Source organism: Anser anser (genome assembly GCF_964211835.1).
Source record: "Anser anser genome assembly, chromosome: 3".
Classification (NCBI taxonomy): Eukaryota; Metazoa; Chordata; class Aves; order Anseriformes; family Anatidae; genus Anser; species Anser anser.
In genome coordinates this window covers 57,262,790-57,283,470 of record NC_139722.1, presented here as the reverse complement: position 1 = coordinate 57,283,470, position 20,681 = coordinate 57,262,790, and the positions used below count along the sequence as shown (strand labels likewise).

The window sequence follows — 20,681 nt, the reverse complement described above, 5'->3', positions numbered from 1 at the left end:
AGTATTTTATTTGTATATTTCCTTGAGCTTGTAAAATTAAAATTATATCTTCATTCATCGTTATCCCTTCTTTTTGGTTCAGAACAATTAATGTTATAAACTACTTTAATTACAAACTACTTGAAACTTTAGAACACTAATGTAGGTGGAAAAGAAAAGCTGAGGAGAAAAAACATAACAAGTCTGTCAAAGTAAGAACAGAGAAGAAGCAGATCCTTGTACCTCATATCTCCGAACTTCTTGCTGATAGCAGTTCCTACATTGCTGATAGCTGCTGTTGCTTTATGTCCTGCATGGCTCAGGGTCTCGTGTGTTTTCTTGTAACTACAAAAACAGAGAACAGAAATAATAAGTTTTTAAAAAGAAAGGCTATAATTCCCTGCTATTATTTTTCCTTATTTCTGCATCTTAAAGTCCCACCCATCAAAAACTCAAGAAAAATAGTAACTGTAGTACAAATCAAATTACAAAGTTGCCCACTTCTGCACAGCTTTGTAAATGCAGTTTAATCCTAATGCAAGCAAAGCACTCTTCAGAGCAATCCTTCATCCTGTCTGTCCCCCTTGAAGATAACATCTTCAGAGAGGGTAAGCACAAGCTGTTAGAAGCAGAATGGAGTGATTTGTTGAATACTTGTTTGATACAATTTCTGTAAATTTACATCAAATAAGCATTCTCTCAGCAGACACTGACTTTCTGGCACAACCTGCACTCTAAAGCACAGAAAGAATCAACTAACATACGTGCTCTTCCATGCATACATACACATTAGATACATCTAAAAGATGCACTTCAAAATTATTTATTGGTATTTCAAATTAGACAACATAGATCAAAATTGTTTCCATATGCTACAATTCTACCTTTATATTTTTTATTTTTTAAACGTAAAGGAAGAAGGTTTTAGGAAAGAAAGAAAGATGAAAAAATCTAGACAGTGAATGCATATTCTAAATAGCACCGATCACTGATTTGTTTTTTGAAGTTACTCATTTCATGCATAGCATATACATTCAAACACAAAATCATCTTAATTTACTGATTTGGACTATATGCTCCAATCCACACAGATCCTTCAGTATAGTTAAGTCGCGTTCTCATAGTAATCAAGCTTTTCTGTACACATGCCTTTTTTTGCTCAGTAAACTAACTGAACATGTCAGAGATTTCCTTCCAAGGAAATCATCTGGCAGTGGGAGCAGTGACACAGACAAGTTCATAATTAGAAGTACTGGCCTAGTAAGAGAAGGAGAGCTTATTACAATCAGGCTTGTATACTGTGGTGCACCTTGGCAGACAAGGACTGCAGAAACGATCATGAAAAATTCAGAAGTACAACTCCTTTGGTCCTACTTCTCCTTTGAACAAGTTCCATAAGATTGCAAATGTGTACCAAAATACACCAGAGATTAATACAAAAATCCAACTGCATAATTCTTGCAACAGAAACAGAGTATTTTCTTCTAACTTTTAGATATATGAATGCAATATAACTTGGTAGAGATAGGAGGAGAAATAAGAAAAGATTAACATTTGCAATAAGGCACATCACATTTTACGTCAGGCCCTTTTAGTCCTGGTAGTACCTACAGCTGGAAGTCCACCAGTGAGGCCTCTGCTGTACAAACCATGGGCTAGAAGGCAGATACCAGGTAATGCTTTACTCTTTCAGACAGAATTCTATCAACCAATTTTTTTCCCCAGCACAAATACTTTGATTTTATGTTCCTAACCCCCAAAATACCTTAAAGACTGCCTAACAAGTTCTAAAACTGCCACATGAAACGTGTCAATCTGTGAAGGTGCTCGTCTCTGTCTCCACTGACTAGAACGGAAGCTTAAAGGAAGCAGCTGAGGGTACCAGATCTCCAGAAACCAGGAGTTTGTTGGATGACTTGAATTAATCTCAACCACTAATGCTGAATGGCAACAAAGGCTAAAACATTGCAAAAGTAACAGAGGGAGCACAAAGTGTAATTAGAAAGGAAGTAGCGCTGGTTATGCCCGTTTTCTCTTTTTCAGGTGCAGAGCACGAACAAAACCAAAGAGATGTTTTTTACTGGGTCTCCTTTCTCCTCAGCCTTGCTGTTTTTCACAGGACACAGCAAGGTTGCAATGTTCTTATTTCACTGAGGCCTCGTTCTCTAGCTTGACTGGTTAAATCTCTGTCATTTTCTTGATGTCAGTGGACATACTCTCATCTCAGAGAGTGGAATGAGACCCTAAAAAAGATGCTGATGATGCCTCACTTGAACTACGAACGTAAGTGTTGCCTATGCGAATAACTAAAAAAAACAAAACACCTTTCCATTACCTGCTAGTTTATACATATATATGGGCATTTGTTAAAACGCCCACGTTATTGCATACATGCCTTTAAACATCTTCCTAAAGAGGTTTCCAAATCTATTCAGCACAGTTCTGTTGATGACAAAAATGAAGGCCAAGATTTGACTTCCAGGTCTAAAAGGTCCTTGGTAGCAGGGCAAAGCTCGTTTCACCTATGCTCCATCCAGTCTGGTCACACCACCTCTAACCAAACATACCCAGCCTTTGGGATGACCATTGGCTCAGCTAGTTCTACTACGAGAAGACAGGCAAGAGGAACCATGGATCTTTTTGCAAATTACTGTGTTGATATTCAGTTCAAATCTTAAGCCTGTTTTTAACTATCAGACAAATTTTTATTAAGTTGAACTCTTACCCTAAGTTGCATTTGCATAAGTAGATCTACCCCCAACACTTCCCTTCCTCTGTCACCTCCCCACCCTTTTATGGGGGGGTCTGAGTCAGAAATCAGAAAGCATCACAGGGATGGTCTGAGAACCGGGGCCATAATAAGGATTAGAATATTTTCAAGATCAAAGTGATAGCCATATCACTAGCCATATCATTAGCCATACAAAAGCATATGCAAAATTCTATATATATGTTCAATGAAGTTGATAATCATAAAAAAATATATCTAGGAACAAACACTGTTTAAGTACAGGCTGATTGTACATAGTAAAGTATTTTGCAGCCTTCATTCTGAGTTTTTTTTTGTTGTTGTTCAATACACTCCATTTTATGCAAGGGCATACTTAGCTTTATGAGATGGTATCTCCATGTCCTGCCTTTGTGCTGCAGGTTCTTCACACCATGTAAAACCATTAAGAGAATAGTCCCAAATGCCCCCACACAGCAGACAGACATCCCTTCAACTGAGAAACAGTAGAGCCCCTTTCGTATTTCTAACATTACTTTGGTCAGAATATACCTTCTGGGAATTGGCTGAAATGACTCTGATTTGCATTTCCTCTGTAAATCCCCTAAGTGCAATGTCCTCCCCAGTATTTTTACCAGCAAGAAAGACCTGGAGACTGCATTTATGTTTCTAATACTTTTGATGTTACACAACAGTGTAAATCCAGCTAAGACTGTTATGCAACTGGTCTTTTTTCAGCATCAACTTGCAAAAATGACCTTTGACATGCCTTCCCCCACCAGCAATGCTGAAGAACAGCTTTAAGGAACAAAACCAACATAGGTAAAAATGCTGTGCAACTTGTAATGCCTGCCAGCAGAGACAAGAAACGATAACTTGCATCTTAGTAGACCTTGCAGATAACTAGCTTAAGAATCAACACCCCATCCCTGCCTCTCCACCATTATGCATATCAACATGTCTTCTTCATAAATTAATGACCTTTCCAGAGTACAATGCCTTACTGCATTTAGTTATACTCTGTATTGCCATACAGCACAGTATTAGGTTTAGATATTTTTATTTCTAGATTGTATTTACAGCATTCATTCAGTACCCTCCCATTGTCACCACACCGGTATCAGTGACCTCCATCATATCCTTTCTGACCTCTGGGAACCTTCTCAATTGTATGTAACGTTAATAATATGAGCCATCAATTTTCATATTTGCATGTAACACACAGCAGTTTGTAGTTTTGTTTTAAGACACTGAACAGCTTGCATAATTTTCAGAAACCTCTAAGTGTAGAAATGAAGTTTGCTATTCCAGTTAAGAACTACTGACATTCATCCTAGGGAATAAAGTGCTATAGGTATGACTTTTCTCAAGGCCTCCTACCAACTGCTCTGGTGTGCCAAGTGATGTACAATACCTTCACATTCTCATCCTTTTGGCATCCGTTAGTGGCCAACATTAGGCAAGTACTGATCACTGAGATCATCAGGAAAGGTAAAAGCATCTCAATAGTGAATCATTGGCTAAAATAAAGTTCATGACTCTGAACCACAAGTCAAAAAGGCTCCAGCAGGAACTGGAATACTGTGAATTTAGGGCACAGAGGTTCCAGAAATACCACCTTCTACCAAGCCCACAGTGTGGTGCATTTTACACAAATACATCATCAGGCTCCATTCCTTTCTTTCTTACAGTCATACAATGTCACTATCTGGGTCATGAGTTTATAACATTATGCCAGATGCCCAGTAGAATTAGTAAAAGCAGAAACAGGCTAACTTGATACAAGAGACTCTTGACTTAGGCAGTTAGAGTAGGAATATCTGCTCTGTTTTTGTGGCATCTAAACATATTCCATAGCACAGGAGAATTTGTTATAGTGACTAACAAGGATCCAGGTTTATGCTTTTCATTTAGCACTTACTAATACTTACAGTGTATTTTGTAGACAAAAAAGGTTTAAATGGATATGGTATATGTGAATTGCTGGCACAACTGTAAAATTGTAAATCAAACTCATCATTTCAAATATTACCTTTTTCAGATGACTTTCAACTAAAAAATTTATCCATTGACTTCGATTATAACGTCTTTTTTTTAAATAAGGAATTCCTTTAAAATAGAAAATGTCTATAAAACTGATATTATTAGAAGTTATCATAAAATACATTGATATGGCACAGTTATATTCTGACAACATGTTCTTCTCAACACACTTAAAAGAAGCTTTTAAGATACATCACATCTCCAGTACTGTTACATACACTGTTGACAAAACAGACTTGCAGCATATTTTGACAGCATTTTTACCTGACAGCTTCATATATGGCATTTAGGTTATATTATCTTATGGCAACCAAGTCTCACTGGCTCATTTTTACAGCCACTTAAAGCAAATTAAGGAAGATTACTATTTCCTTCTTGCATTAGCTTTTATGAAATGGTGTTTCATATAAAATATAGCCAAACAGCAAACATATAGAGAGGTCAGGGAACTTGATGTTTAAATGACCAACATCATCTGCAGGATAAGACAGGATAATCGTACTGCATGCTATTTGATCTCAGCTCAGCTCAGTACAGAGCTGCCCTTTACATGGCAGAGTTAAATCTAACCTTCCTTCATAAGCACAATATACGGCCTAATGACAGAAGTAGGCTACAAAGATAATATTCATATTTTGCATGGCAAGCTGCATATTTGACCTACTACAGTGAATAATAAAGATTTTAAAATCAGCTTCTGTAAAATATGACAACGCATACAGCTAATTAGCACATCTTCATTCAGCGTTGTTCTTCTCCATCAATGCTTGCTTGCAAAATTAATCCATTTGTGAAACCCACTTCTGTGATGAAGATTACATAAGATGCAACAAAATGCAAACAATTAACAACAAAACCATATTGTAGAGCAGAGCCTGGTGGCACAAGCCACGTCCTATGGAGCTTGCTTCTTTTTTCTTTTCAAACTATTAGTCAGCTTAAGAATGTTATTTTCTGGAATCAACGTAAAGCATCTAAGTCTCTGAGAAACTCAACCAGAAAACTCTTTTGCTGTTAATTTTCTGTGAAAGAGAAGCTCAGTATTAATTAATTCTAATGCTCAAATGAAATAAATACATATATGAATAACAGATAACATATACTTAAAACGTTCTCTAAGAGCATTCATATTCCAAGATGCACTCTGAAGTGTCTACTTTCTTTAATTGCTCACATGAAATTCATTCCAACTTCAAAAACAACAACAGATGTATTTTTTAGACATTCTTCCTTTTCCCAGATATGCTGAGAATCGAAACTGTGCTGGCACTTGGATGGGTGCATATGCCTAAACCAGCCAAAGGAACTATGCCCCAGGTAGTTCCTCTCACATAGAGAGAAGAAGGGCAAAGCTGAGGGAACCGACCCTCTGCAGGCCACAGGGAATCTGCCTCAAGCCAGAAATCTGTGTGCAGCACACAATATTTGGCTGTTCAGCAGGCTGGGGAAGAGTCATGGGTCAGGAAAGATTCCAGGCAACAGTGACAAATAGTCTGTGCTGTCTTGCACTGTAGTCTTCAAAACCATGGAAAACACTGGAGATACAACTGTGAAAGGCATTACTTGTGTGGTGTAGCATAGAATGAGAGAAGAAACAAGCAGTTCTGATACAGTTAATACCTGAGTAGAAAAGCCATATGTTGGCTTAAGCACAGATGATCTCAGGACATTCCAGGACAAAATTTCACAGTTTATCGCACCTTAAATTGTGCCAGTAATACTGTCTGTGGGCTCTGTACTGTAAACTACATCAAAAAAAAAAAAAACCTATGCAGATTAAATGTATCTCTGCCTCCCTTTTCCTTTCTTCTCCTTTTGTTTCTGTTTTTTCCTTTTCTTTTCATTTCTGCCTTTCCATTCCCTTCCCTTCCTTTATTTTTTTTCTATCCCTTTTTCCCTTGACCTTCCCCTGGATATTTTAAAACCTGGTCATTTCAGAGATTCCAGTTTACACTCATGCCTCCTCTTCTTATCGTAAGATAAGAAATTTACAGATATCTGCAATATATGTGTATACGTTTTCTGGGTCAAAACCATAATCAGAGTGGATTTTTCTCTGAGAAACTAGCAGTACATTCAACGATCTGGAACAGATCACCTGAAGTCACTACGGAATTTCCATTAGCTGAAGCTTCTGGCATAAACAAATGGCCATATAGTTTTCAGGAATGGGACAATGAGAATAGATTATGTTAAATTCCTGAAGTCCCTTCTCCAACCTTACTTTCCATTATGGCTCCCTTCCAAGTTCAAGGCAATAGGTATATGTAGAAAAATGGCCAAAAAAACAATGTCTTTGAAAAAGGCACGAACATTGAAAGGCCTGACCCAAAAGACACCAAAAACCACTGGAAGTTAGAGGCTCCCTTTATTTCCATATAGTTCACACCCACACACAGGTAACGCGCTTGCTAAAGCCAACATGCCTATTTCTTCACTTACACAACCGGTGCATTTACTTGCAAATTTAGAGGAGAAAATGTCAAAAGGTGATTACATATTGCAATGAACAGGAACACCCACATTTCCATTACTACCACTCATAACAAGCATGTGTGTGGGAACACGGTATACCAAGTTCTTAAAAGTCACAGTAGGCCTGTGGCTGCCCACAAATTATAGCCAACTTCCTGAGAAGATTCTGATCCTCTGGCACACATTGCTATATATTTAATGTTATATTAATGGAGGCTCCAAGTACTGTAGATTTTAAGTCCAAAACACATGCAGTGTAACTATTACTTTCTATTTTCTTATCATCCGGCAGAAATTTGAATTACAAAACATGAGTTCCCACTATTTGTGGAAACCTATACAGTTGTCCTCAGGTTCCCTATCAGCAGAACTAAGCTTGCAAATATAGTTTTCAGTGAGTAGTTGAAGAAGAGATCCTTATTCTGCTTCTGTAGGGAAAGGCCAATTTAAAAATAAGAAAACGGTTCTTCACAGTAAGGGTGATCAAACACTGGAATAGATTGCCCTGAGAGGCTGTAGAGCCTCCAGCCTTGAATATGTTCAGAACTTGACTGGACATAGTCCTGAGCACCCTGTTCTAGTTCACTCTGCTCTGAATGGGGGAGTTGGACTAAATAATCTCCAGACTTTGCCTTTGTAAAGATTTAACCTAATTTTGTACAGAATCATGGAATAGTTGAGCTTCGAAGCAGTCATCTTATCTGTATGTGGTACACAGTGAAAATCTCAAGTACCAAAGGGTAGAAAGCACTGTGAAAACTTTATAGAAGCACCACCAATCAAAAATATTTAGCTAAGTAAACACACTGCATTTAGGTTAGATAAAACCTTTCCTTTGTAGCAGAATGTTAATTAGAAAAGCTCAGTTGTGGTCTCTAAATATCACTGTAAAGATATTTTTAATGACTCCTTAAGCTAAAATAAATAACCTGGAAATCTGCTAACATTATCCTTCTTCTAGCATCTAAATAAATGAATTATCTATGTTTAAAACATAAATAAAAACCTGAATTGCTTGAAGCTAACATAATATCCACCCACCTCTATTCACTGAAACCCTGATCTTTAAAAAAGTTGTGTGTGGGAAATCATACCAGCTGAGCCTGCTACCTGCCCTAACACGCGTTATACTAAATATCAGCGCATTGAAGAATAGCAGAAGAACAAGGAGCATAAAAAATGTATTATGATACTGGTCAACATCATAAGTGAATGACTTCCATGTATATTTCATAGAAGACTGAAAAATGCAAACAACGTTACAGATTTTCTTTAGAGAAAAACAAAGCTGATTAAAAAAAATGGTTTAATACAGGAGAAGCTGCACATTACTTTTGCAAATACAAAGTCTTACTAGAGGTGGTTAGAATTGCTTTTGCATACACCAAAGCATGCATTAATGACAGGGAAACAGACTTTGTGCAGAACTGTATGCTGAGCCTGCCATAATCTTGAATGAAGGACATTAGTCTACTTGACCTCAAGCTCTGTCTTTCCTTTGCATGAAAACAAATTTTTTTTTTTTAACCTTTTTAATCATAACAGAATTCTTTAATGATAATTCCTGACATGTACATACCAACCATACTTAGGCTAACTTTTAAACTACCTGGCCAACCTTTTAAATTGTAAAAGCTTAAAAATAATCAGGATCTCAAGTTTACATTCAGTCATTCCAGGTGGCATCCATCCTTTGAGTTAGGTACTGAGTCTCTAAGTCCACTTTAGCCCTAAGAATACATCCCTAAATAGAGGGCTTTAAAAGAGTATTAATACTAAGGGGGAAAAAAAAGGCACCTAATTGTTCTTTGTGGGTTTGAAAAGCTCTCCATTAAAGAAAAGTGGTTTTAATTTCTAGAAAAGCACAGCTACAACAAAACCCAGTAAGATTGAGTGAAAGCAAAACTAGCCTCCTTAAAAACACATCTCTTTGGAATTTAAAATGACTAATTGTGGATTTAGAAGCCTAAAATAAAGGAATGTAAATATTTTGAACTTTTATTTTTTAAAGCAAGCTTTTCAACCTTACTAAATCAGAGAATATTGGTGAGTAACACTACCCCATTGCTATTTTGGTGTAACAACGATGAATCACCTCTATTACTTAACACATCTATTCTTAAGAATGCTGAACTACCATGATTTATACAGTAAGTGTCAGTCAGAATTACAGAGCAGTTGAACTATGGATAACAGGATTTTCAAGGGCACAGATGAACTCCTCCTGCTCAGTTCTAAACACTGGTGGCCTTGAGGTGGACACTGAGCACCTACTGGCTCGTTGTTTCTGAAGCTCATCTTAAAGAGTAGCAGATACCATACTAATAAAGTCTATTAAAGTCTCTTTATCCTTCTGGAAAATGTCAACACTGTGAAGGGAAAATGAAAAGTTGTCTTAGAATTTGGTAAAAATTTTAAATTTATAGTTTTTAATTTTGAAATTCTGCTATCTGCTAAATCGAGTTTAATATTACTGGACCTGCTCTGCTCTCTTTCTTTGGGTCCTGTGGGACTGCTCCATTGTGGGTGGTGCCACTGCCCTACCTGCCTTGCTGTTGACACCCAGCTCACCTCTGGTGTGGAGAAACTCACTCTTGCTTCTCCCTAAGAGTCTCAAATCCAGCTGTCAATTGCGAAAAAATAAAATTAAAAAAAAAAAAGTAACTTTTCAGACAGCATTTCATGAAAGTTAAGTTCTTCTTTCTACCAATGTTGTTATTAATTTGGACCAAAAAAAAGTTTTAGAGGAATATAGAATATGGTGTTTTCATATTTATAAGTATAAAGATCAGTACTAGCTGAGACCAACCCCTCAGTAATTATCACGGCCTTCTTGCAGCTTCGGAATTCACAGTTTTATTTGTCATCTCTCTCAGTGACGCTCTATTTCTCAATCAGCTTTTACATAATTGACACAGAACAGAACGTGTTTGAAGCTTAGAAAAAACACTACCTATTCCAGGCTCAAACACTTTTTTGTAAGATTCAGGACAGGTCTTATCACTATTTCCATATGTGTATTTTTAACTCCTTCTTTAACCTAGACAAAAGGTTTGTGCTAAGAGTTCTTGGCAGCAAGATGCAACTCAAATAACATCCCTCCCCAGCTTCCTCACCCAAGATTTCAGACTTTTTTCAAATGCACCTTCCTGGAAGGCAGTAACTGGGTTAGACCACAGACTGCCACAGTATAATTGGTCTTGTTCTAGAAGAAAAAAAATCAAGTTAAAAGCATTTCAACAGCAGCAGTGAAGTAACAATTCACATTTCTACATTACCTTTCACCCTGGGAACCTAAAGCTGCTTACACATACAAGACGAGTTTCATTGAACTCTTGTGGACTAGTTACCCACACTGCACAGTGGTAAACCGAGGCTGGGATATGCAGCTTACCAAAGAACACAATGCTGGCAAATAACAAAAAACTTGATATACATAGGACTTAATAAAACCTCAAAGATAGCACAGTTACCCCAAGATCTATTTTGTTGTTTCTTTTGGACCTACAAAATCAGGAATTCAACAGTCATACATCAACTGATTCTGTCAGTTATTCTTTAGAATTCAGATGATGGTACTGTTTTTTTTTTTTTTAATAGTTGCTAATATTTTAGTAGTCTTTCTTTTATGTTGTCTGTCTTGGAAGTTCAAAAAATATAACACACAGATCAAGAAGGATTCTTTCTCTCCTTAGTAAGGACTCTGTAGGAACGTGTCATGGGACATGCAGATGACCTTCTCAGTTCCATAAGAGTTTCAGTTTGCTGTGATTTTGCAAGGGTGAGGTGTGACACAGTAGCAAAGCATGTTGCTGCTGTGGAAGGTTTGTTTTTTTCAGGTCTCCTTGGTCTGAGAAGCCTGACATATTTGTCCCTGTCATCTACTCCCTCTGGCAGGTATTCCTATTGATACATTTCATACCAGGGCTCATCAAAGCAATACCCCCAACATGCTACACAGCACATCACAATGAATTTGTGCAGTCTGTACTCACGCAGAAGTTGTCTGCATGTCATGCCAGCTTTTGCTAAAGTTCTGCTTCAGTTCATTCATCAGGCTTATGCCAAGCTTTTGTTTAATTTCAACCAGGTGCTTTTCTTTGGCTGCTAATACTTGCCGCAAAGTTGAAATTTCGTCCTCTAGCTGAGAGAAACAAAGAGGGAGGAGAAAGGAGAGACACGTTAGCCTGTTCTCACAGCACAATAAACACTATGCCAGGAGATTAAATGAGTCTCACACAAACTTGTTTTATTATTTATTTTATTTTTGTAGATGACTAGAGAGGCAGAGATTTAAGAGCTTGTGTAGAGCAAAAACATCCAGATCATGTTTGACACTACTGCTCTGAGTAACTTACTCTAACTGTGCCACCCATGTGCACTATTGTACTCGTGCACCTCTTAAGACAGAGAGAATTCTCCAGTCAGGAATTCACTATTCAGCAGCTTGACCAAGATCTGCCTTAGGAGCATCAGGAGTCTTGAACATCAGCTTTTCATTCACAAGTAGAATGGGAATCAGCAAGACAAAAGAAGACTGAATAATTCAGGTAGCTGTCTCTCAATGCACAGGCTTTTAACTTCAAATTTGCACTTTTTTTTTTTTTTAAGTCTTGCACACTTATATAAAAATTGATACAAATTCATAGGAGCAGGTTAAAATAAATCATATTATACCACATGAGTTAAAAGTATCACGTTTTATCCCTATAGGTTAGGCTTACATACTTGAAAATAAAAATAAATAGCAGGCAGACTGTTAATGTAAAGGCACTACCTGAAGTATAGAATCATTCAAAAAACACAACAAATTAATGTTTTCAGAGCTCCTAGTCATTAACCAAACCACGTAAATTCAAGTTGTAAAGATGACATACAATCCAAACAATTCTCCCTGCAGTGGATGTTATTTCAATCATATTTAAACCAAAACTGAGCTTTAGCATGGCAATGACCAGAACACTTGACTAAGAAAAGGGACCACTGAAACAGTCAGCCATTGACTCAGGATGTTTATCCCTTGGACAGCACTCCTGCGAGCACAGGTTTGAATTCTTCGTTAGGAAGCCTCCTAAGCCAATTGTGCAAGCAGCACTCAGAGGTACTGAAGTTAACAAGGGTAAGTGACATGAGAGCAGCTGCCTTTCACTTCAGGTTTTTAAGTTCCCTTACCAACTGTGCTCCTTCCTCCATGTGTTAATAGGAGAACATATGGTAACGTGTCTGATTACCTTATGTTAAGTTCCCTGGAATGACAGTTTTCCTGTGATTTAACTCCATAGGCTGCAGGGAATGAATGAGGCAAGCAGCAGTAGAATCAGTTGTGACCTCCAGGGCTATATTTAGGATGTCAATACCAGCATTATTTTTATCTTACACACTCATGCATTCTGCTTCCCTGTAAAACTGGCTGCAAACTCATTGTCCTTTGAAAAATCTCACCCTTTAGTTCACCAGCTATCAGTTTCTCCTTTGTCACTACCTGCTATCTAAATTATTCAAGGAGCTCAGGAAAATTAAGCAGCAAGACTATGAACACAAAGCAAAATCATAACCTCAGCAAACCAGATAGCAGCATACACCAAGTCTTGTAAGGCCAACACTTCACTGATAGAATACCAAACAACCAAAAATTGCTTTATCCTTTCCCCATATCCATTATGCTCCATTATATCCCTAACCTGCAAATGAAATGCTGTCAAGAAGGCAGCATGAGTTTCCATTCTGAGAGGATAACTGGTAAAAATTCTTACAGAAAGGAGAAATCACAAATTTCAGCACACCGAAGATGGCAGTTTGCAACTCCCTTTGTTTGTTTCTCACAAGTTTGCCTGAGTAACACTGTTAAAGAATTTAACATTAATGCTTTCCATTTGGGGTAGCACTAGGCTGATCAGTAGGTGCCTGGATATGTAAACATTTGAAGGTTTCTATTAAAATATCCTTCCATCTGTTCACTTGAATAGACACACAAAGCTGTAAAGCCCTACGCAAGCATTAACCCTGTGCTCAGTGGAGCAACCATTAACATTTTTGATGGTATTAAAGATAACAAATTATTTTCCTGTAGAGATTGGAGACTGGTTTAAAACTGACAAAACCCTCCTCAAGTTCCATCATTTTAAACTAATGGTGGACACAAGGCCTCCCTGAAGTGCTCAGATATTAGTGATTGAAAACAGAAGTAGGTAGAAAGGATTAGGGAGGTATAGTGGGATCTTGAAAGCATTTAAGCAGGTTACATACCTAACTCCCATGGAAGTCAGGAATCACCTGTTTAGGCACTTTTGAAAAGTCCATTACTATAAACGCAGGTTGTATTATGAAAACAGGGCTGAAGTCAACAGAAACACAAGCTTCTAGTCCTTACGCTTTCCTTCTTTCTAAGTGCAACAATCAGAAGAATACAGATGCATCCTATGGGGACAATGTTCCCTTCTCTCTTTTTGTGGTCTTAAGAAACACAGTTTATTACTGTTTTTCCTTTCCTGTATTATTGTATTGATCATGCATAAAAACAAAAAGAGTTGACCACCTAAGAAATTACAGTTCCCATGAGTAGCTGACACGAGTAACATGTAAATCACACAAAGGTCTGATCTCAGGAACAGATCCACAAAAACAGACATCTCTCTGAAATCTGGAACTGACTAATAATATGGAAGGAAGACAGTGAATTTCAGCACAGAAACACAAGAAAGCATTTTCCTTTGTTTTGCCTTTCTTGATTATTTTAGGGCAAATTATTTGCTGATAGGACTTGGTAGGTCAGGTTGATGGTTGAACTTGATGATCTTGAAGGTCTTTTCCAACCTAAATGATTCTATAATTCTGTACATTTTAAGGAGTTCAACATCCTTTTAAGATGGTGGAATGCCTGAAAAAACAGCAACTAATTTTCCAACATATACCCTTTCCCGTTTTTTTAAGTAGACATTCACAAAACAGCTCCAAAAAAAGTACTCAGGCAGTAAAACAGAACATTTTGGATAAACTGCTATTAATAAGGAATTATGTAAATTAGCATTATCTGTATTGTGAAACATACATAGTACTATGTAAAATGTAGAGGTGGAAAGATTCAGCTACTGTTTGTAAGAATACAGATGAAAGGCTTGAATGCTAAGTTGAACAGTAAGCTGAATATTTATTATGCTAGTTTTAACAATCAAGGCAGTAAATGATTAAATATTAAGGGGCCCCAGCAGAAAACACAAGACAGCATAATTAATCATGTATTTCTAAGTTAGACTAAGCATCCTTTTTTCCTACCACACTACCACCCAATGTGTAGTATCTTGTTCTGGGCATTTGCACAGCCCTCCTCATCAGAGGAAACTGAACTATGTAAAGGCCATCAGACTAGAAATAAGAGCTGCTGTTTTCAGTCACATCAGTTCCTATATCCATTGACAAGAGGTGCACAAATACCTGTGCAGCACAAGGGGCAGAAACAAGTAGCTGGAGATGAATGATAAATGGAAAGATTTATTTACAGACAGCAGTAAGTGGAATAACTCAAAATCTCAGCCCTTGTCATGGGTCAGGGGTCACTGCACCACACTCCTAACACCAAGGGAGGAAAAGAAAAATCTGTTCTGCAATCAAGCATTTGGCCTTACATAAAATTTTTGGTCTACAATTTTCTGCTATTATTCTGAAGTGCCAGGCTGACCTTCATTAATTCACATGCTTGTTATAAGTTCCTACAACAGGTATTCATTTTACTTGTATTGTAGAAATGCCAAAGCCCGATTAGAGTCAGAACCCTGCTGTATTAGCCACACTACAAATACAAGAACTGAGTTAGTCCGTGCTCTGAAAAGCTTCCAGTACAAAAAGACTACTAGCAGAAGAAAAGAGGACACAAGAAACCTGTCAGAAAAACAGTAGTTTTAGTTCCCCTCCTCATGCCAGGGAGGAAAGGGAACTAGGGGTAAAATACAGAGAATATATACAGCAGATAGACAACACAGATGCTTATTTTGCTGTTTAAATACAAGCACAACAGCTCTCTATTGTATCAAATATTAAGTGATTGCAGCATTAAGGAAGATTTGGACCTTTCAGAGCAATACAAGGAAAGGGTGATCCCACAGGTTCAAAAAGACAGTCTTATCCAACATATAAGGATATGGAAGAAAACAAAACTACCACTGGTAGTGGTAGCTCAGGGCTTGAAAGTAATGACAAGCAGCTTTTCAAAAGGAAACATTATCCAGTTGCCACAGAGGTTTCTTTCGGAAAGAGTCTTACCAGTATTTGTAAGTCTTTCCTAAGAATCATAAGCCTCACTTAAATATAGACTTTGTTCACTAAGTTGAAGTTTCCAAACCTTTCTTAGCATAATTATTGGTTTTATTTTGTTTTTAAGCGTAAGTCGCATGCCAGTAAACTGTTGTGAGCAAATTCAAAAAAAAAATTCTAGGTCAGCCAAGATAAAAATATTTGAAAGGCAATCTCTCACTTGTATGTTGGTACAGAAATTAAAGCATTTCTATCATGAGCCATTGAGAACTCTCAGCTCCCACAGGAATCTGCATGCACAAGATATAACTAGAAACGCTAGAGACAAGTTCCCTTGAGAGAAGCATATCTTTCTCAGATGTCTGCAGGAAGTGTTTTTTCTTCCTTGCTTCTCTAATATACCTCATCTGTCCCTTTCAGAAAAGGGAAGAAAATAAAAGAAGGGTTAAGGTTGCAAGGGACCTCTGGAGGTCAACTGGTTCAGCCCCCCCTTGCCCCCTCAGCTCAAGCAGGGCCACCCAGAGAAGGTTACCCAGGACCATGTCCTGGTGGCTTTTGAAGATCTCCAAGGAGGGAAGCTCCACAGCCTGTATAGGCAACCTATGCCAGTGCTCAGTCACCCACCAGTTAAAGAAATTCTTTCTGATATTCAGACAGAACCTCCTGTGTTCCAGTTTGTGCCCAGTGCCTCTCATCCTGACAAAAGGCCAATAATGAGCATGGCAACTCCTACCTCATTGCTATGTGATGAACTGAGTACATAAAATTTCAGCTTCCTCTTGTAATTTACTGAAGTAACAGGATCAGCAAAGTAGTAAAAAGTAACTAGCAACTCAGAAACAAGGATCAATGTAACATTAAAGTGAAAAAAAATCTTTTGTTTTTTTTGTTTCACTAGAAAATCCTAAATAAGCACCAAAGGTAAATGACTTGAGAGTCACTAGGAATATGACTTAGAGTATTTAATATTATGACTTAACAGTAATTTAAATATTTCTGTCATACAAAATACAGGAACTATTCTCAGTAAAAGAGCTGTCTTCTGGATGATTCCTTTCCACGTGCAATAGCAGCAAACACTTCACAGAGCACTCTCTCATCATAAGCTGAATCTAGACAATCACCTTAACCTTTGTAATCAAAAGACCACAGAGTTCACACCTTTTTTCTCCCGTTATTTTTTTATTAAGTACTATTTTTAAACTTTTTCACAGTGTCCTGAAGTTCTTTAATTAGGCAAACAATAAATGCAAATCAAAATTGCAACCGTCTCCAGATGCATCAGTGATGAAGAAAACAGAATCGTAGTGAAATTGCTACGCCAATCATCATCAGTCTTGTCTGTAACCATCATCATCAGCTTTTCCTTTGAGCACCATACAAAGAATCTTTTCTATCAGGTGTCACACCACCATAACAACAATTTCATGGATCTGATAAGAGGAACACCTTTCAGTCTTTGTAGAAGAAGGTTTATAAATAAAGACAAATGGCTTTTGTTGACTAAAATGGCATATTTAACTTTATAATCATCAGGTAAAAGATAGCTAACATTCCAAAAATATCTAAGGAAAAGAATTGTTTCACATCATTGTAGCCCAGAATAGTTCTACTTAAAGGAAGAACAATTTTTATGATGTGTACTTCACCCTACAATGAATATATTTCAGTTAAAGGAAGTAGAAACATTAATACTCACAGAAATCCAAATTCATTACCTTGGCCAGCTCAATTTTTAACTCTTCTTTTTCTTCTTCAGAGATCATATTGGTGAAATCAACATCAGTGACCATGTCTTCATCTGCCTCATTCAAAGCCTGGGTTTCCAACAGACCTTAAAGTAAAGAGTTAAAAAGTTAAGACAGCTGCTATCAGTTATTTCAGCTGTAATATTGTCATCCTCTAAAATCAAAGAATGATGTAATATTCACCCACTAGGAAAAAAAAAAAGTGAACAACAAAACAACGCTTTCCTGCTAAAGGTCATGTGGATTCTGTTTCTCCTTACTTTTGAAAAACAATTTGAAGTATTAGATGGTAACTGCTATATAAAAGCAATTTAATACGTTAAAGCACCACTCATTCCAAGAAGGCAATCACCTTGGATCTCACTAGTCCATAGCAAGATTTTTTTTTTCTAACAACACAGCAAAACAAACAAACAAACAAAAAACAAACAAACAAAAAAAAAAGCAAAAACTAAACCAACCAACCAACCCCAAACAAAACTGTAACTAAAAAGCACTGGTTTTCTTCAAAAAAAGGAAGTTGATTAATGCGGATCACTGATGTGAAAAGTGCCAATAGCACATTGAGCAATATAGGAAGTATATTACCAACCATGATTTACTTTAGGAATACCTCTGCAACAATTTGAGAACCTTGCAGATGGACACAGTCTGCAGAAGGAAACGCCATACCTCCTGCTTGCAAATTTCTAAATGTTAGAGAGAAACATACCTTGATTCCTCATCTAAACCTGTAAAGGGAGAATAATTATACTATATCTCCAGTCACCACCTTCTTCTGTGTGTCCCAAGATGAGCATCAGTACGTACGATAACCAAACTATTCACATAAAACGTCTGTGAGACCTGGAACTGGTATATTACATTCAGAAGAACCACAATATAACCTGTCTCCCAAACACTCAGTGAAGAGAAGAGTGGCAGCTGGGATCTCACTCAATAGCAGACTCTCATTCTTCATTGTCTGCGAACAAAACAATGCAAAACATAACAGAAAACATTCTCTCTCCTTTAGAATTTGTTTTGAAGTTCTTAATCTGTTTCTGTTGTAGAAGAAAGTTTTCCTCCTGGCTACATCTCAAACAGCACTTTTCCCTATATTTCAGTCCTTCAGCTGGCTAACCAGCCATCTCAGATGACTCCTGACATCTGTATGCTCTTTAATACAGGAGAGACCAACTTATTTTAGGCCTCCACAGAGGTCTGTATACTCTTTTCCACAGAGATTAGAATTTAACTAAGTTTTGACATTAGGGAGTAGAGGTTACAAGCAGCAAGCCTAGAGTATTCAACAATGTGAAACTGAGTACTTCATTCAGTATGCAGAAAGAAAAAGAAGAAAGCAAAACTCCCCCAAGCCTTTCAACATTTCTTCCATATAGACACCCACAGTGTACCTGGATTTCCTCCTATTTAACAGAATAGAACAGATTTGATTCTTAGCAGCAGCTTCACCGCAGAGCACAATGTGGCAAACTCAGTCTTACTAATTACAGCCTCCCATGAGTGGTAAGATAAAGAGAAGTAACGCAGGTGCAGATCCCCTGTCTGGCACCATATGCAAAAGTTGAGCACCACCCATAGGCACAAAATGTTTTAAAAAGAAGAAAGCATTTAAAAGAAGTTCCTACCTTTGTTATTACCCAAAAATCAACTTGCCAGGACATCCTACATTGCCAAAGTCACAACAAAAGAAAAGCACATTTATTCAGTAGGAATGCTCCCAAATTACCTTTATTAGCCCCACTCCATACTAAACACAATTGTTTGATTTTTTTTTTTTTTGAGGATTAACAGAGTTGCTATGGGAATCAGGCTAAACTTACTCCCCTGTGGTCTTGGCAGCAGTCTCCTTTTCTTCACAGATGGGGGAGCAGCAGCTCTTGGAAATACTGGGGTGAATCTTAGGGCCAATAGGGTTAAGGTTGAAAACCCTTAAGGAAAGTCTTGGGGCTGAATTAGTAGAAGACATGAGATGAGGAGATCTAGGACCAGCTGATACTTAAGCTAAGAAGGAGACAGATCTGTACTTAAGGGATAGTATTAGTTTGGGATTGCCTAGGTAAAGAGGCCAGAACTGTTAGACAATGGATAGACAGATATGTGGAAGCCAGCATGGACCAAAATCACCAAAGAATGAGTAAGATTTAATTAGACCAAATGGTCAAGTTTGATCTTCAAAATACTACTGAAATAAAAATCCGTTCCAAAAAAAATGCACATGCACGTCAATCTTCTGCATGATCCTCTGCAACCTTACCCAGTGCCTGTCACAATTCTGATCTTGTTTCTCATACAAGCCTCAAGTCCCCTAAAATCTAGTCTGATCCCTCCACCTCCACCGTTTTTCTAAAGACTCTACCACAGTCCTCCCTAATGGTCACTGTCCTGCATCGGCTTTACTTCAGTCACCTCAGACTTTCAGTCTGAAAATCTCTCCACCATACTGTGCATCTTGGTCTTCTTTCAACCAGTCTCAATTCTTAAATTTCCTCACATGAGTACAAGGAACCTACTAGCAACCTACTCTCTGACTCCTCCATTGCTGTTCTCAGTCTCTGCCTTTCTCTCATGATCCTTGGTTGTTTTTTGTTGTCCCCCCCCAAAGAAGCAGCTTTCAGTCTTCAACTTCACCTTCCACTGCCATTCCACTCTATGCTGAGGACATCTTCACTGGTATCCCCTCACCACTTATGATGAACCACTTTAGTCCTGGGGCAGGCCTATCAGCACAGGTAGGATGTTCCAGTTCCGGTGCTACCTCATCTGAACTTCCCAGTTTATTCCCTGCTTGAGCAACAGAAACTCCTTTCTTGAATCTGACCTGATCAATTCAGTGTCTGGGGCTGCCCTCACAGATTCCCTCTCTCTAGTTTGTCTCTCTTAGTCTTCAGCTTAGGAAATGGAGGAATAAAGAATAAAAGAACTTAACCCCTAGAGATTTTAGTGTCCACAAGCAATTGGAAGGCAGTCTGCAAGTAGGGTTCACAAGACTTTGTTCCTTCTTTTCTTTTTTTGACTTAAGTGCCTGTCCCTATTTCTCCTCTAATAACCACTAAGTCCTGTATTAGACTTCAGACAGCGTTAGAGCTCTTTTACAACAAGCTTGATGAAAACAGTCAGTTGGTAGAGAAGATTTAGAGTGATTTCACAGACGGACAGAATACTAGATTTGCTCATTCTTTTATGAGATATCTGAGAAACCAAACAGAGAACAAAAGTCATTCACAGTATCTCTTTTACAACAACAGAAAAAATGGCCAAGTTTGCTCTTCTGAGCACCATGGCATCCATTCCACCAGAGCACGCCTCCTGTGAGGTTACTACGGCATCTGACCCAGGGGAGTTCATCGCAGCCCCTGGGGAAACTGCAGCATTAGCTTGATTCACAGGAAATTATGCTATAGAGATTTTCCTACTCATAAAACAGCTTAACGTTGTAGTCCCCAGGGTGAACAGGA

The 20,681-nt window shown here is 37.9% G+C and overlaps 1 protein-coding gene across 12 annotated transcripts in view; it reads right to left on the bottom strand.

The window, feature by feature from the left end:
- Window positions 1-20,681, bottom strand: part of TPD52L1 (TPD52 like 1) — a 54,228-nt gene that overhangs the window by 16,962 nt on the left and 16,585 nt on the right. For all 12 annotated transcript variants that reach the window (XM_083828062.1, XM_083828063.1, XM_083828066.1 and 9 more), the window contains 3 exons: window positions 17,191-17,306; window positions 11,221-11,369; window positions 223-324 (listed from right to left, as the gene is read on the bottom strand). In XM_083828062.1, coding sequence (XP_083684188.1) covers window positions 223-324; window positions 11,221-11,369; window positions 17,191-17,306 — 367 coding nt within the window. The remainder of the gene's footprint in view (window positions 1-222; window positions 325-11,220; window positions 11,370-17,190; window positions 17,307-20,681) is intronic.